This window comes from Gracilinanus agilis, chromosome 1 (assembly GCF_016433145.1).
Source record: "Gracilinanus agilis isolate LMUSP501 chromosome 1, AgileGrace, whole genome shotgun sequence".
NCBI classification, from domain to species: Eukaryota; Metazoa; Chordata; class Mammalia; order Didelphimorphia; family Didelphidae; genus Gracilinanus; species Gracilinanus agilis.
Genome location: NC_058130.1, coordinates 285,195,440 through 285,212,861, shown reverse-complemented (window position 1 = coordinate 285,212,861; position 17,422 = coordinate 285,195,440). Strand labels below are relative to the sequence as shown.

General features: G+C 36.7%; 1 protein-coding gene across 1 annotated transcript in view; it reads left to right on the top strand.

Annotated features, from left to right (window-relative positions):
* LOC123250939 (synphilin-1-like) overlaps positions 1-17,422 on the top strand; it is a 164,850-nt gene that overhangs the window by 15,466 nt on the left and 131,962 nt on the right. The window contains exon 2 of the mRNA XM_044680053.1: positions 9,956-10,103. Within this exon, the coding sequence (XP_044535988.1) occupies positions 9,956-10,103 (148 nt within the window). The remainder of the gene's footprint in view (positions 1-9,955; positions 10,104-17,422) is intronic.

Sequence of the window (17,422 nt, the reverse complement as noted above, 5' to 3'; positions counted from 1 at the left end):
TGTGTCAACAATTCTGTATGAGATATCCTACTACTGGTTTATATATAGAGTATTCAGTTTTTAAAGAAAAATATACAACAAATATACCTTTTGGGAGGAAATTTTTATGAAATGCATCTTCATAATCACCAGGAAAAAATGATAGATTCTTTTTAAAATCTAAAAGTCTGTTAAAGTGCTTTTGCACAAGAAAGCCACCATAGTTCTTTTTTTATGTGAATTTTTATTGATATATTTTGTTTTCACATTGCCTAAATTACCCCCTGTATTTCTCCTTATATATTTCCAAAGAACTATCTTAAATAACAAAAAATAATTTTCAATAAAAGAAAACTTATATATCAGCAAAAAAGATTAATACATTAAAAATGAAAATATATACAGTATTCTTCACTAATAGACCTGTTTCTGCAAAGGAGTAGGAGTATATTCTCATGTTTCTTCTTTGGGGTTATGTTTATTCTTTGTAATTTTTGACATTTGTTTTTTCTTTGTTGTTCTTTCCATTTACTTTATTGAAATTATCAGTATATTTTTCTTGGACTTGCTTACTTATTTCTACATCATTTCATATGTCTTTCCATAGTTTTCTATATTCGTGATATTCCTCATTTTTGTAGTATTTTATGACTATGATTTATGACATTTAAGTCACAATTATGTTAGTCATCTCCCAGTTGATTGATATCTACTTTTTTTCCTGTTCTTTGCTACCACAAAACATGCTGTTATAAATATTTGACATATATGGGGATTTTTTTGGGTTTTACTTCCTTTTTCCAGTTATTTTTCTAATTTCACATTTTCTTATTTTTTTATTCTTTTTATTTTGTTTTATTGTTTCTTAATGTCTCATTAGCTTCTAGTTACTCAATTCTAATTTTTCAAGAATTACTTTACCTCTTTTTCCATTTGGTCAATCCAGATTTTTGTAAGGTGCTTTTCTCTTCAGTGTCAGGTGATACTAACAAACATTCTGGGGTCCCAAAGGGGTGAGGAGAATGAGATGGGGTGAGAAGGATGGCATGCTTTAGGAGGGCCACTGAAAATGGTAGCAATCAGAGGCGAGATTTATTGATCACAGCTAGTATTTTATAGAGAAAGTGATGTAGGTTAAGGGATTAGGTAAACTTTTTACATGGACAATAGTTAGTAATGATTTACAATCTTAGTACAATGACTTAGAATAAATCACAGGTAAATATGCAATCATCTAACCAAGCTTTTCACAGAATTCCTACATCAGTAATTTTTTGAAGAACATATAGTTTTTACAAAGTACTGCAGGGAGGGGTTAGAAAGGAGAGGCTATGGGGGCCTACTCTCCTGGGTGTTACACTTCAGTAAATTTTTTGTGCCTCTATTATCATCAAAATAATTTGTTTGGGCAGCTGGGTAGCTCAGTGGAGTGAGAGTCAGGCCTAGAGACAGGAGGTCCTAGGTTCAAACCCGGCCTCAGCCACTTCCCAGCTGTGTGACCCTGGGCAGGTCACTTGACCCCCATTGCCCACCCTTACCAATCTTCCACCTATGAGACAATACACTGAAGTACAAGGGTTTAAAAAAAAATAATTTGTTTTTTTGAAGTTTAATATCCAGGCCAGAAGGACTATAAGAAAATCTTTTTTTCTGAGGTTTTCCTTGGACTTGATGTGCTATTATTCTTTGCTTCTGGATTTACCTTTTGGACAAAGTATTTCTTTCATTTTTCAGTGGGATTTTCTTCTATTTATTGCTATTTCCAGTTTCCTTTTCTGGATTTGGGCTTTGTGTTTGATTAGACTGCTTCCTTCAGTAATCTTGGATGATATGGGTATATCTTGTTTAGAACTAGAAGTGATGACTAATAGTATGCTCCACATTTTGCAAGAATTTCTGGGTGTTGTTTTATTCTCCTGGTGATTTGACTTAGGTTTTGCCTTGCAGTCCCGATTTTGGATTTAGCTCTGTCCCTCTGAAAGTGTTAGTCCTTTTTTGGGTGAGCCCAAAGGAAACAAGACAGACAATGCAAAATACACAGAGAGTAGAGCTTTATTAAGCTACACACGTACATACGCGGGGGAAGAGACTGAAAGGAGTGGTCTCCCCCCCTAAGTAAATTCGCAACACCCTTTATATACTTCATAGCAAGATTTAGAGCAAAGGTGGTTATCACTCTAAAGGCATGGTCTATAGGCTTGCGCAGGGGCCCATTGGGTGGATTGTATACAAGGTCTTATCTAGGATACACACTTCAGCTTGCAAGGGGTCTTATCTAACATACACACACAGCCTGTAGGTTTGGGCAAGGGTCAGTTTGGCCATCCACAAAAGGATCCAATGAAATATTATGGACAGTGGTAGTATGCTTCCTTTAAGATTCCACAGGATTTAGTTCTTAGATACTGTTCTGATCCTTTTTCGTGTTGTGATTTCTATTTGCTATACCATGGACTTGCTGGGAACTGAGCTATCAAGCACTGGTTTGGTTTTGTCCTTTGTTTCAGTTCAGGCATTGGGCTGGCCCTGTCTCCTTCTTTAGAAACAGGCTACTTGTGCACTTCGTTGGTATATATACCTGCCATACCTTGTCTCCACTGCAGGTCTTCTAAAGGATTTTGCTAGTCCTTTTGTGTAGTTCTTTAGTAGACTGAGGAATTCATAATAGTTTCTCTTTGGTTTTCTTTATCATTCTTCCATCTGATGCATTTTTGGAATGTTACTGGAGGCAGTGGGCTTTCCTGGGTCTTAATACATTCCCATTTCCCCTCAAGGATTATGATTATTGAGAATCCCCAAGACTGAAACCAGTTCTAGTAAACACAGATCTTCAGGTTTAAGCTACCAAGTAGATTCACATTTCATCTCTCATCTGCATAAATTTGCACCATTCTTCCCTTGTATCATAAATATGCTACTTTTTTTACCTCTTTCTCTCAGAATCCTCTTTTTTTGAGGTTCAGCTCAGATCAGTATATATGGGAAACTTTCTCTGCTCTCTATAAATATTCTTTCTTTACTCCAGTTACCTTATATTTACTTATCTGCATACATGTTATACCCCCTTAAGTCCTGCAGTGGATTTAAGATCCTTGAGGTTAGGAGCTATTTCGCTTTTTTAAAATTTTTATTATAAGACCTGTGCCAAGAAGTGTCTTTCACCTTATTGGTACTTAGTAAGTTTTTATTTCCAAAAGAGAGACTATGAATAAGGGGGGAAAAACCTGCATCATAATGGATGAAGAATCTCTGATAAGAATTAGTATACATATTTTTTTCCAAGAGTTTAACAATGAAAGACAAGGGATGAGAATGAATAAGTTCAAAGATGAAGGATGTTTTAATTTTATTTTTGCTTTTACTTTACAATGGAGATAACTGAGTATGTTCCTACGAATATAGAAAATTTAGACTGAAGACACATGAAAGAAGAGAAATATGCTAAGGAAGGAGAATTTCATTAAGCCTGCAAGAATTAGCTTTAGAAAGGAGTACATGTATGTATTTTATGACTGGTTTGAAGGCAGTAGGTGACCATGATGAGAAGTTCTGAGAAAAAAATTTACATTTCATCAGATAGTCTTGTTTTTCTTTATTAAGTAGGAACATGTTATGTCAGAAATGTGAGACACTAGGATTTGGCTAGGAACCTAAGGAAAGATAAAAAGTTTGGAATAATCACAATGAGGATGAGATTGATAAAATCTCATTGAGAAAATAATAAAAGTAAAAATACTTCTGAATAACAAGAGCCTGGTGGAAGTTATATACCATAAATTTATAGTGAAAAAAAAATTTTTTTAATACTTTGATGGCTTTCTCAAGTGACCCAATAAGATGTCATACAATTGAATCACTCAGTAAAAAAGCATTTGTTCTAGGAAGGACTCTAGTGATATAAATACCAAAATTTTAAAAGTCCCTTCCCTTATGGAATATTATTTACATACAAGTATAAATAAAATAGGTACCAAATAAATACAAGATAATGGAAGTGAGGAAGGAGGAAGGAGGAATCAGGGAAGACCTCATGCAAGTGTTGGAATTAGAAATGACTTAAATTTCCTTAGTCATAAGGATTAGCAAATTGAAAATTGAGGAAGGAAAAAGGGGCAAAGGAATCCAACATAGAACTGGTGAAGTTGCAGGATATGGGGTTAAGGCTAAATTGGCAACAAGTAAAATAAAATGGGAGGAGATAGACTTGGAGAATGGAATTAAGTCATAGAACAAGAGGTTAAGATAAGGTAATTATAGCTACCATCATTGTAGGGAACTTGTGTAAATCATCGTTGTATTCCCTCCCCCCCAATATATTACATATAATAGGTGTTCAGTAAAACCTTATTGAACAAATAAATTAATGAAAAAAAGGTAACAATTTTTTTTAATTTAAATATTTTATTTTTTTAGAAAAATTTTCCATGGTTACATGATTCTTGTTTTTATTTTCCCCTTCACCACCACCCCTATATCTAACGGACATTTCCACTGGTTTTAACATGTGTGATCAATCAAGACTTATTTACATATTATGGATAGTTGCATTGGTGTGATTGTTTCAGGTCTATATCCCCAACCATTTCTGCATTAACCCATGTGTTCAAGCAGCTGTTTTTCTTCTGTGTTTCCACTCCTGCAGTTCTTCCTCTGAATGTGAGTAGCGTTCTTTACCATCATAAGTCCCTCAGAATTGTCCTGGGACATTGCTTTGCTGCCAGTTCAGAAGTCCATTACATTCAATTTTACCACAGTGTATCAGTCTCTGTGTATAATGTTCTTCTGGCTCCATTCCTTTCACTCTGCATCAATTCCTAGAGGTCCTTCCAGTTCACATGGAATTCCTCCAGTTTATTATTCCTTTGAGCACAATAGTATTGCATCACCAGCATATACCACAATTTGTTCAGCCATTCCCCAATTGAAGGACATACCCTCCTTTTCCAGTTTTTTGCCACCACAAAAAGTGTGGCTATAAATATTTTTGGACAAGTCTGTTTATCTATGATCTCTTTGGCAATGCTATGACTGGATTGAAGGGCAGGCAGTCTTTTAAAGCTCTTTGAGCATAGTTCCATCCAGAATGATTGGATCAGTTCACAACTCCACTAGTAGTGCATTAATGTCCCAATTTGGCCACATCCCCTCCAACATTCATTACTCTCCCCTTCTTTCATTTTAGCCAATCTGCTAGGTGTGAGGGGGTACCTCAAAGTTGTTTTTATTTCCATTTCTCTAATTATTAGAGATTTATAACACTTTCTATGTGCTTATTGATACTTTTGATTTCTTTATCTGAAAATTGCCTATTCATGTCCCTTGCCCATTTCTCAATTGGGGAATGGCTTGATTTTTTAATACAATTAATTTAACTCCATGTATATTTGAGTAATTAGACCTCTGTCAGAGTTTTTCGTTATAAAGATTTCTTCCCAGTTTGTTATTTCCCTTCTGATTTTGGTTTCTTTGTTTTTGTTTGTACAAACCCTTTTTAATTTAATATAATCAAAATTACTTATCTTATATTTTGTAAATTTTTTTCTAACTCTTGCTGGGTTTTAAAATTTTCTCTTTCCCTAGATCTGACAAGTATACTATTCTATGTTCAGCTAATTTTCTTATAGTTTCCTTCTTTATATTCAAGTCATTCACCCATTCTGAATTTATCTTGGTGTGTTGGGTGTGAGATGTTGATCTAAACCTAATCTCTCCCATATTGTTTTCAAATAGTGGATTTATGTCCCAAAAGTTGGGCTCTTTGGGTTTATCATACACTGTCTTGCTGATGTCATTAACCCCAAGTCTATTCCACTGATCCTCCCTTCTGTCTCTTAGACAGTACCATACCGTTTTGATGACCACTGCTTTATAGTATAATTTAATATCTGGTACTGCTAGGCCACCTTTCTTCATGTTTTTTTTTTTCATTATTTCCCTTGATATTCTTGATCTTTTGTTCTTCCAAATGAACTTTGTTATAGTTTTTTCTAATTCAGTAAAGAAGTTTTTTGGTAATTTGATAGCTATGGCACTAAATAAGTAAATTAATTTGGGTGGAATGTTAATTTTTATTATGTTACCTCATCCTACCCATATGCAATCAATGTTTTTCTAATTGTTTAGATCTAGTTTTAATTGTTTGGAAAGTGTTTTCTAGTTGTATTCATATAATTCTTGTGTTTGTTTTGGTTGATAGATTCCTTTTTTTTTAAATCTTTTTTTTAAACCCTTAACTTCTGTGTATTGGCTCCTAGGTGGAAGAGTGGTAAGGGTGGGCAATGGGGGTCAAGTGACTTGCCCAAGGTCACAACTGGGAAGTGTCTGAGGCAGGATTTGAACCTAGGACCTCCCGTCTCTAGGCCTGACTCAGGCCTGAGCTACCCAGCTGCCCCGGTAGATAGATTCCTAAGTATTTATATTGTCTAGGGTGATTTTAAATGGTGTTTCTCTTGCTGCTGGGATGTATTGGAAATATATAGAGATGCTGATGATTTATGTGCATTTATTTTGTAGCCTGCAACTTTGCTAAAGTTTATTATTTTTACTAGCTTTTTAGTTGATTCTCTAGGATTTTTTAAGTAGACCATCATATGATCTGCAAAGAATGATAGCTTAATCTCCTCATTGCTTATTTTAATACTTACAGTTTCTTTTTCTTCTCTAATTGCTACTGCTAGTGTTTCTAGTACAATGTTAAATAATAGAGGTGATAGTGGGCATCCTTGTTTCACTCCTGATCTTATTGGGAAGGCTTCTAATTTATCCCCACTGCATATGATGCTTATTGATGGTTTTAGGTATATACTGTTTATTATTTTTAGGAAAGGTCCTTCTATTCCTCTACTTTCCAGGGTTTTCAATAGGAATGGGTGCTATATTTTGTCAAAGGCTTTTTCAGCATCTATTGAGATAATCATGTGATTTTTGTTTGTTAGATTGATGATATGGTAAATTATGTAGGTGGTTTTCCTAATGTTGAACCATCCTTGCATTCCTGGTATAAATCCCATCTGATCATGGTGGATGATCCTCTTGATCACTTGCTGGAGTCTCTTTGCTAGTATTCTATTTAAGATTTTTGCATCTATGTTCATTAGGGAGATTGGTCTATAGTTTTCTTTCTCTGTTTTTGATCTACTGGGCTTTGGAATCAGTACCATATTTGTGTCATAAAAGGAGTTTGGTAGAACTCCTTTTTCACTTATTATGTCTAATAGTTTGTATAGTGTTGGAATTGTTGAATGCCGATACTTTCCCCTGGAAGTAGTCAGTTTTGATGGGTAGGTGATCCTTGGTTGTAGGCCCAGTTATCTTACCTTTCTGAATATCATATTCCAAGCCTTGAGGTCTTTTAGTGTGGAGGCTGCCAGATCCTGTGTGATCCTGATTGGTGCTCCTTGATATCTGAATTGTCTCTTTTTGGCTTCTTGTAAAATTTTTTCTTTTACTTGGAAGCTCTTGAATTTGGCTATTATATTTCTGGGGGTTATCTTTTCAGGGTCTAGTGTAGAGGGTGATCTATGGAGCCTTTCAATGTCTATATTGCCCTCTTGTAGAACTTCAGGGCAGTTTTGCTGAATAATTTCTTTTAGTATGGAGTCCAAATTTCTATTAATTTCTGCTTTTTCGGGAAGACCAGTGTTTTTCAAATTGTCTCTTCTAGACCTGTTTCCTTGATCTGTCAATTTCTCATTGAGATATTTCATGTTTCCTTCTATTTTATCAGTTTTTTGTCTTTGTTTTATTTGTTCTTGCTGTCTTGAGAGATCATTGGCTTCTACTTGCCCAATTCTTGTCTTTAGAGACTGGTTTTCTGCTATAAGCTTTTGATTTTCCTTTATGATTTGTTCTATCCTGTTTTCCAGCTGTTTGATTTTGGTCTCCAATTTGCTAATCAATTCTCTTGATTTGGGGGCATCTTTTTCTAATTGCCCAATTCTAGCCTTCAGAGACTGGTTTTCCTTTTCAATCTGGTCATTTCTGTTTTTCAGTTTACTTGTCTCACTTTCCAATTGCAAAATTCTGCCTTTTAAAGTGTTATTTTCTTGCCAAATCTCTTCCATCTTTCTCATAATCTCAGATTTGAACTCTTCAAGACCTTGTGACCCATTTTCATTTTTTGTGGAAGGTTTGGATATGGTTACTTGTTTGTTCTCCTCTGCTGTTTGCTATGTTGTCTGCATTTTTTCTGTTTAAAAGTTGTCTAGTGTTAAAGGTTTCTTCTTGATCTTTCTCTTCTGGGGTTTCTGATTCTGGCTTGCCATTTTTAGCCCAGCACCCTCTCAGCTTTATCCTCACGCCCAGGGTCTGTCTGCACTCTTTAGACTCCTGAGGTCTCAGGTCTAGTTGTTATTAATGTCAAGCCTCCTGGTAGTCCCCTTGCTTGTTCCTCTGCCCGAAGTTCCTTTAACAGTCTCAGTGTACTGCTTCCACAGTCATGCACCCCTCTGCACTGGGTTTCTGCTCAAGGTTCGCGCCTGCGCTCAGGATCTGTGTCCTTGCCTGGGCTCAGGATCTGTATCCGTGCCTTTGCTCAGGGTCTGTGTTCAAACTCCATGCATTCTTTAGCCTCTTGGGGTCTTAAGTCTTGCTGCTCTCAGGAGCAGGCCCTAGTGACCCCAGGTAGCTGCCAATGACTTAATGGGTGCCCCAACCTTGCTGTAACTCTTTTGGCTGGCTTTGGCACTGTAGGTGGTGTGGTGGGGGGGGGGGGTTGCTCAGCTTGCGTTTTAGTGAGAGCTATTTCACCCTGCTATAACATGAAAATGCCATGATTCCAGGTACCTTTAATGCTGCGCCCTGTTGTGTTGTACCTTCGTTCGTCTGGATTTGTTTTTATGTGTTCTTGAGGAGTTCTATATGCGTGGGTAAGGAGAGGTCAAGCAGTTGCTTTTTACTCTGCCGCCATCTTAACCCAGAAGACTATAGCTAGACCCAGTTCTCTTTCCTTTCTGAATATCATATTCCAAGCCTTGAAGTCTCTTAGTATGGAGGCTGCCAGATCCTGTGTGATCCTGGTTGGCACTCCTTGATATCTGAATTGTCTCTTTCTGGCTTCTTGTAAAATTTTTTTCTTTTACTTGGAAGCTCTTGAATTTGGCTATTATATTTCTGGAGGTTATCTTTTCAGGGTCTAGTGTAGAGGGTGATCCTTTCAATGTCTATATTGCCCTCTTGTTGTAGAACTTCAGGGCAGTTTTGCTGAATAATTTCTTTTAGTATGGAGTCAAAATTTCTATTAATTTCTGCTTTTTCAAGAAGACCAATGATTCTCAAATTGTCTCTTCTAGACCTGTTTTCTTGATCTGTCAATTTCTCAGTGAGATATTTCATGTTTCCTTCTATTTTATCAGTCTTTTGACTTTGTTTTATTTGTTCTTGCTGTCTTGAGAGATCATTGGCTTCTACTTGCCCAACTCTTGTCTTTAGAGACTGGTTTTCTGCTATAAGCTTTTGATTTTTCTTTTTGATTTGATCTCTCCTGTTTTCCAGCTGTTTGATTTTGGTCTCCAATTTGCTTATCAATTCTTTTGATTTGGGGTCATCTTTTTATCTTTCTCCAATTGGGAGTTTCTGTCTTTTAACCTGTTAATTTCCTTTTGAGCTATTTCACACTTCTCTGGCCAAATCTCTTCCATATTTCTCATGATCTCAGATTTGAACTCTTCACGACCTTGTGACCACTTTTCATTGTTTTGGGAAGGTTTGGATATGATTACTTGTTTGTTCTCCTCTGCTCTTTGCTCTGTTGTCTGGATTTTTTCTGTGTAAAAGTTGTCGAGTGTTAAAGATTTCTTCTTGTTATTTCTCTTTTGGGGTTCTTGTGAATGGCTTGCCATTGTGAGCTGCATGCCCTCTCAGCTTTATCTTCACACCTAGGGTCTGTCTGCACTCTTTAGGCTCCTGAGTTCTCAGGTCTAGTTGTTCTCAGGGTCAAGCCTCCTTGTGGTCCCCTTGCTTGTTCCTCCCCCGGAAGCTCCTTTAACAGTGTCAGGGCACTTCTTCCACAGTCATGCACCCCTCTACACTGGGTCCCCACCGAAGGTCTGCACCTGAGCTCAGGGTCCTCGTCTGTGCCTGAGTCCACACCTCTTTGCATGCCTGTGTCCATGCCTGAGCTCAAGGTCTGTGTTCAAAGTCTTGTTCTTTAGCCTCTTAGGGTCTTAAGTCTTACTGCTGTCAGAAGCAGGCCCTCGTGAGCTGCCAAGAACTTAATGAATTCCCCAAACTTGCTCTAACTCTTTTGCGCTGACTTTGGCATTGTAGGTGATGTTGGGGGGACAGGGTTACTCAGCTTGCTTTTTAGTGAGAGCTATTTTACCCCTTTATAGCAATGAAATGCCCTGATCCCATCTACCTTCAATGCTGCGCCCTGTTGTGGGGTCCCTTCATTTGTCTGGATTTGTTTTTATGTCCTCTTGAGGAGTCCTGTTATGTGTGGGTGAGGAGAGGTTAAGCAGTTGCTTTTTACTCTGCCGCCATCTAAAAAAAGTTAACAATTCTTAAGGAGCATCCATAATATAAAGGAGAAACTGAGTAATGATGAGTTTAAAAGATTTATTTCTTCTACATATATCTAAATAGAAAAGAGTCATTTTTAAAGGATTGTGCTTACTATTAAATTGTATTACATGAGAATTAGGGAGTAAAAGAGCTTCTGCTTTTGTTTTGTTTCATTTTTACTTCAGCTACTAAAGGGAAATAGTAAGTAGCAGTGGAAAGTAGATTTGGTGCCAAAGCACCTGAGTTTGAATCCAGCTCTTTAGCTTACAACCTTTATGGCTTTGGATGAAATAACTCTCCCTGGGTTTCAGTTTTCTTTTCTTTAGAATGAAGGTGTTGGATTCAATGGCCTTTGAGGCCCCTTCCAACTGTAAATCTATGATTCTCTGAAGTCTAAGTCTAAGGTTAGGTCACTTAGCTTGTGTAACCAGAAAAAAAAAAAAACATACGTTATGTCATTATAAAAATAATTTAATCATTCCTAAAAATCTCATTTTCTCTTTCATTGCTGCTACTCCTAATTTTGTCTTCTTACTGTACTCCTGTTGTTGTGTCTGCCTGTTGGAATGTTGTGTAGGAGGAATTCATGAACCCTTAGAATGGTTGTTTGGATGGCTTTGGATATTGTTGTTCTTTCAGAAATCTGATGGGATCTTTTCATCTTTAAAGGGCTCTAGCTGCTTGGAATTTTTGGTTCTTAAGATTATGTGGCTCATTTCCATTTGAGTAATGTCTGCACATTCACCCAACTGGCTCTAGTTTGGGGAAACATGGGCCAAAGATTTATAGTCCTAAAGAATAGCTAGAGTGTCCAGGTCTCTACGCAGAATTTCTTAAAATAAGTCATTGCACTTGTGAATCCCATGTATGCTATAAATGCTATTTTGAGTGACACTGTTACAAGACTGACTGATTTAGTCAGGTATGCATGATTTTCTTATGTTCTATGAAAAGTTTTTAGAGCTTAGCTTAAGAGTCAGTTCTGGGATGATGACTATTTTGCTTCAGTAAAGATTAGAGAAGAAGCCAACATAACCTGTTGAGAAAGAATGAACCTTCTGCTCTACTGTCTTTCCTTCCTACCCACCACTAACTCCATTATCTTGATCTAATGAATTTAAAATCTTGAATAGAATAAAGGGTGTTGGGCGAGTACTGGCAAAATCTGGTTGGAGTAAAATGAAAGTGTTAAAAAGTGAGAAAAATAATACCTGCCTGAAGATTGAAAAGCAGGGTAGAAGGCAGGACTTTTAATGTGTAAATTGGTCACATAGACATGCTTTGTCTTATTGCAGATTTTGTCTTTGCAAATATTGCTATTTTTTTTTTTTTTACAATTTGAAAGTTTGTGGCTACCTTTTGTTGAGCATCTATCAGTGCTGTTTTTCAAACATTATGTGCTCACCATTGTGTCTCTGTCATATTTTGATAATTCTCACAACATTTCAGAATTTTTCAACATCATTACATCTGTTGTGGTAATCTGCGATCCATGATCTTTGATTGATCCATTGTAACTATTTTGGGTCACCATGAACCAGGACTGTATAAGATGGCAAACTTTTTTTTGTATTTCTATTTTGTATTTTGTATTTTTTTCGAATATTTTTCCATGATTACATGATTCATGTTCTTTCCCTCCCTTCCAAAACTCCCCCTGCCCTCCCTGTAGCCAACGCACAATTCTACTTGGTTTTACATGTTACATTGATCAAGATCTAATTCCATATTATTGATAGTTGCACTGGGGTGATCATTTAGAGTCTACATCCCAAATCATATTCCCATCAACTCATGTGTTCAAGCAGTTGTTTTTCTTCTGTGTTTCTATTTCCACAGTTTTTCTTCTGAATATTGGTAGCTTTCTTTATTAAAGTCCTTCAGGTTTGTTCTGGATCACTGAATTGCTGCTAGTAGAGAAGTCCATTACATTCGATTGTACTATAGTGTATCAGTCTCTGTGTATAATGTTCTGGTTCTGCTCCTTTCACTCTGCATCAATTCCTGGAGGTCATTCCAGTTCACATGGAATTCATCCAGTTCATTATTCCTTTGAGCATAATAGTATTCTAAGATGGCAAACTTAATTGATAAATGTATATGTTTTGACCACTCCACCAACCTACAGTTGCCTGGTCTCTGTCCCACTCCCTGATCCTTTTTATTTTCTAAGATATAACAGTATTGAGATTAGGCCAATTAATAACCCTACAATGGCCACTAAGTGTTCAAGATTAAAGAATAAATTCATGCTTGAGGTCTTATTTTGAGAAATTACTACAGTCACCCCAGCCTTCAACAATTATTACCCTGATCAGTCAGCAGTGATTAACATTGGAGCAAGATTCTACACCAGCAAAAAGATTGCAACTCGATGAAGGCTCAGATGACAGATTTTTTTTTATCAATAAAGTATTTTTAAATTAAAGTATGTGAATTGTTTTTTAGACAATACTATTGCACACTTCTTAGGCTAAAGTATAGTGAAAAAATAACTTATATGCACTTGGAAAGCAAAAAATTCATATGACTTGCCTTTTGGGAATATTTGCTTTCTTGCAATATTTCAAAGTTTGGGGAGTTCATCCATATAGGTACTTATTTTCTCTTCTGAAGATTGTAACATTCATATCTTTTGACTATTCTTGTCCATGTTTGCCCATAAGCCCTGTAGCACAGTATATTTCAAGTTTATTTATTATGCTAAAAATAATTCTACTTTTCAAATTGGCCACTTATTATTTCCTATTCTCATTACTTGCTAGGACTTCTTTTTTTTCTAATCTTTAAAAAAAAATCCAGATTTGTAATTTCATTTTTATAGAGAACTTAAATTCTCTCCTCTGATGCAGATCATCAATTTATTTCTAATTTTTATCTTTAGAGACATGACTAGAGCATAGAGAGGTTCAGGGTTTGCATATGGTCACATATTCAGTATATGTCAGAGTCAAGACTTAATGCCTGGAAGCCCTAAATTTAAAGCTACAACAATATCTACTATGCCATGTTGCGTCTTGTCCATATATTTAGTAATTATTATGCTGATTTTATGCATATATTTTCCTGCCTACTATGCTACAGCCTGGTTATTTCTACAGTATATCATTTCATTGCCTTTTGGGTTGTTTCTATTTTTAATTCAACCAAAATAATATATTTTTAAGGAAAAAGTTTCTTCATGTCACTTAGTCTAGAAGCATGGGTTACTTACTGGCCTTATCATCAAGAGAGCTTTGACCAGCTTCTGATCTAGGCTGGTTTGCCCCTTCTTTGTGTTATTTTTTAAAATGATGAAGACTGAATTTATGAGAGAAAATATTATTTTAATTAAAGCCATGCTGATAGAAATTGACCACGAGCCTGTAAAAAATCTATTCAGAATGCCCACCCGTACCTATCTTCTTCCATCTTGTCTGTCTCATATGCCAGCGAGCCTGCTCAGGTAGCAAAAAAGAGTTCAAAGCGACTTCCCAATATTTAAAGACATCTTTTATCTTGAAGATGTTATCCAAAACAGGAAACCCGTTGGACCACGGGAAATGTAGTTCCAAGATCCCCCACATGTCCACAGAAAATTTGTCAAACACTACATATCTTGAGGCTCAATACTTCCAAATAGAACCCCAATAATTTTAAATAACACATTTGGCAACCTTGTTCTCTCCATCTTGGGAATCACTAAATAAATGTCATACTTGGTATAAACATTCAATTGATATAGCTTTTTGCATTTCAGAACTCTTGAAATTAAAATATTTGATAGCCTTAGCCTCCCTAGTAGCTGGAATTATAGACATGGGCCACTCTGTCTGGCTAACATTTTGAATTGTTGTATAATTTATAATTATAGAATTTGCAAATATGTTAATATTAAAGAGAATCCCTTTTGTAGTGGAAATCTGTTTGGTATCATTGAAAACATTGCGAAATTTTCCAAACAAATTTTGCTTAATCACTTTCCTCTTGGCCCTAGGCCTAGAAAATGATAAATATCCAATAATTGTCAGGCATGTATTGATTGCCTAATCTGTTGGGATTTCTATTCAGCTGCATGTCCTCATCTAGGTATAATTATTTTCCTTTTATGGATTTAAAAACTGTAACCATCCTGCAGCCACTAAATATTCTTGTGTGGTTTGAGCACCTGAAAGGGAAGCTGGGGACTGAGGGGAATATGGGTGGAAGGCTTAAGGATTAAGGTAGGGAGGTCATAAAGTGAGAAAATAGAGAGACACAGGAGTCATCAGGTTCATGTTTAGCTTGTCAGCCCCTACTACGATGGCCAGGGATAGAATGTCCAACTGACCCTGAATGGGGGATCTGATCTGTTTATTAAGGGTAGTTGCACAAGGAGGGAGTGGCACGGTGTCCATCACCCATTTGGTATATCAAAAGTTTTAACAGTTCAATGACAAAGCCAAAAAGACAGATGATCACACAATAGATCGCCAGATATCCAGGCCAGGACTCTTCTCCTTTCCAGAAAGCTAGCATCAGGCTTATCTTAAGAATGCGAGTGTGGATCTTTGATATTCCAAAGGTCCCTAAAACTTGTCTGTGAGCTTATACACAAGAGATAACAGCAGAGGTTTGGCTTTTAAGATCAACCAAATTTAACCCTATCTAAATTTAAGGAATCAGCAATCAATCATGTGAAATATTAGAAACATATCCATAAGTCTGGTCCATGAGCACTTTGCTCATTAGAGTCAGCTTTTGAATACATCATTAATACCTTCATGATTTGTTCATACCTAGAACCCTTAAAAAACATTTTTTCCTGAAAAGGGGTCAATAGGATTCACCCAACTGCCAAAGGAGTCCTTGACACAAAAGAGGTCAAGAACTCATACTTTGTGGCAACAGGGTTCACCATCCCCAATATCACCCCATTGCCACTATTGTTGGCAAGAAGGAAAGTCCACAAGCCTTGGGAATATCAGTGCCTGCCAGACCACTCATCCTGTCCAGAGGCCACCCTTTTGGAATCTTGAATTTGAGATCACTTCTACAGATGCTGTAGCCCTCTCCTCTTTAGAAGCCACAACTCTTGAATTCCTCCAGAGAAAGGCCACACCAACAAAGTCTTAGCACTGTCAAATGATTCAGCATTATAAAGATATGGTGTTTTGCCAATGAAAATGACACAAGAAGATACGTTCCCTAATATGCCTTGCTTCTGTACTCTATGGACCACTGGGCCTTTTCCTCTTCCTTGCTGCTGAAACATCTTAAATATGTCGTCTCCTCCATTAGAATGTTAGCTCCCAGATAGCAGTGACTGCCTTGCTTCTCTTAATGAATGCTTTTCTTTTTATTCATTCATCATATAATTTTTCCTGATTTGAGGTATCTTTAAATGAATTCTTGAATTCCTTACAAATTGTATCATCTTCACTAGGGCTTTCTTTTCTCTTTTCTGTCCTGAGTCTTCTCCTTCTATGCTACTTCTCTTGGCAATCTTATCAGCTCCCATGGATTTAATTACCATCTTTATATATATGAAAGTTCTGAGATCCTCTTTTCCTGCCTTGTCTCCTTGCTGATCTCCAACCTCAGGCCTCCAACTACCGTTCAGACATCTCATACTGGATGACTAGTAGACATAGTAAAATGAATAGGTCTAAAAAAAACTATCTTATCTTTCTCCTTAACCCTCCCAATCTGCTACTGTCCCTATTACTAGAGGGCAACATCATCCTCCCAGCCCCTTAGGCTTACAACCCAGGAATCATTCTGGATTCCTCACTCTGTCTACCTCCCAGCACTCTATCCAAGGTATTGCTAAGGTCTGCTGATTTCACTTTTGCAACATCTTCCAAATATGACCATGTCTCTCCTCTGACACTGCCACCACTCTAGTTTAGGCCCTCATCACTTCATGCCTTGATTACTGCAGTAATCTGTTGATGGGTCTGCCTGTTTTGTCACTCCCCACTCTTGTCCATTCTCCATGCAGACACTAAAATAATTTCCCTAAAACTCAAGTCTAATCACATCACCCTCACCCCATTTAATAAATTACAGTGGTTTCATATTGCCTCCAAGTGCAAATGCAAAATACTGTTTGACATTCAAAGCTCTTTATAATCTAGTCCTTTCTTAACTTTGCAGACTTCTTATACATTAATTCCTCAACATATACCCTTTGATAAAGTGGCACTAGCCTCATGGCTATTCCACAAGAAGGACATTCTGTCTTTTAACTCTGGGCCTTCTCTCTTGCTGTCTACCAGTATGAGGAAATGTTCTCATGCCTGGAATGCTCTCACTTCTCAACTCTAACTATGGAACTCTCTGGCTTCCATTAAGTCCCAACTAAAATTCCATTCCTATAAGAAGCCTTCCCTAACCCCTCTTCACTGGAGTTACAGTGTATTCTCTCTGATAATTATTTCCTATTTAACCTTTATATAGCTTGCTTTGTATATATGTTTGTTGTCTCCCCCATTAGATTGTAGCTTCCTTTAGAATAGGAACTGTCTTTTGCTTGTTTTTATATTCCCAGGGCTTACTATGGTGCCTGACATATAGTAGGCATTTAATAAATGTTCATTCATTTTTATTTTGTTTGGTCCAAATCTTACCAATTTCAGTTTCATACTGGGAGAATGTATTTAGTCAGTCAGTCAGTCAATAAACATTTATTGTTATATAGTGGTCAACAAGTACTTATTATGTCCCAACCAGGTTGTGCTAGATGTTGTGCTAGGTGCTGTGAAGGATACATATTGGATAAGACTTAGCTTTCTGAATAAAAATTATAGGAAAACAATTGCAAAAAATAAAATATAGCATATAATTAAATGTTAAACTGTGTCACATAGTGCCCATCCTGTAGAAGTGGAATTTTCCTGTAGAAGAAACTTTTCTTATAGAAGAAAAAACTCAGTATGGACTAGAATAGTCAGACAAGAATTCTTAGAAGGTTAGATAC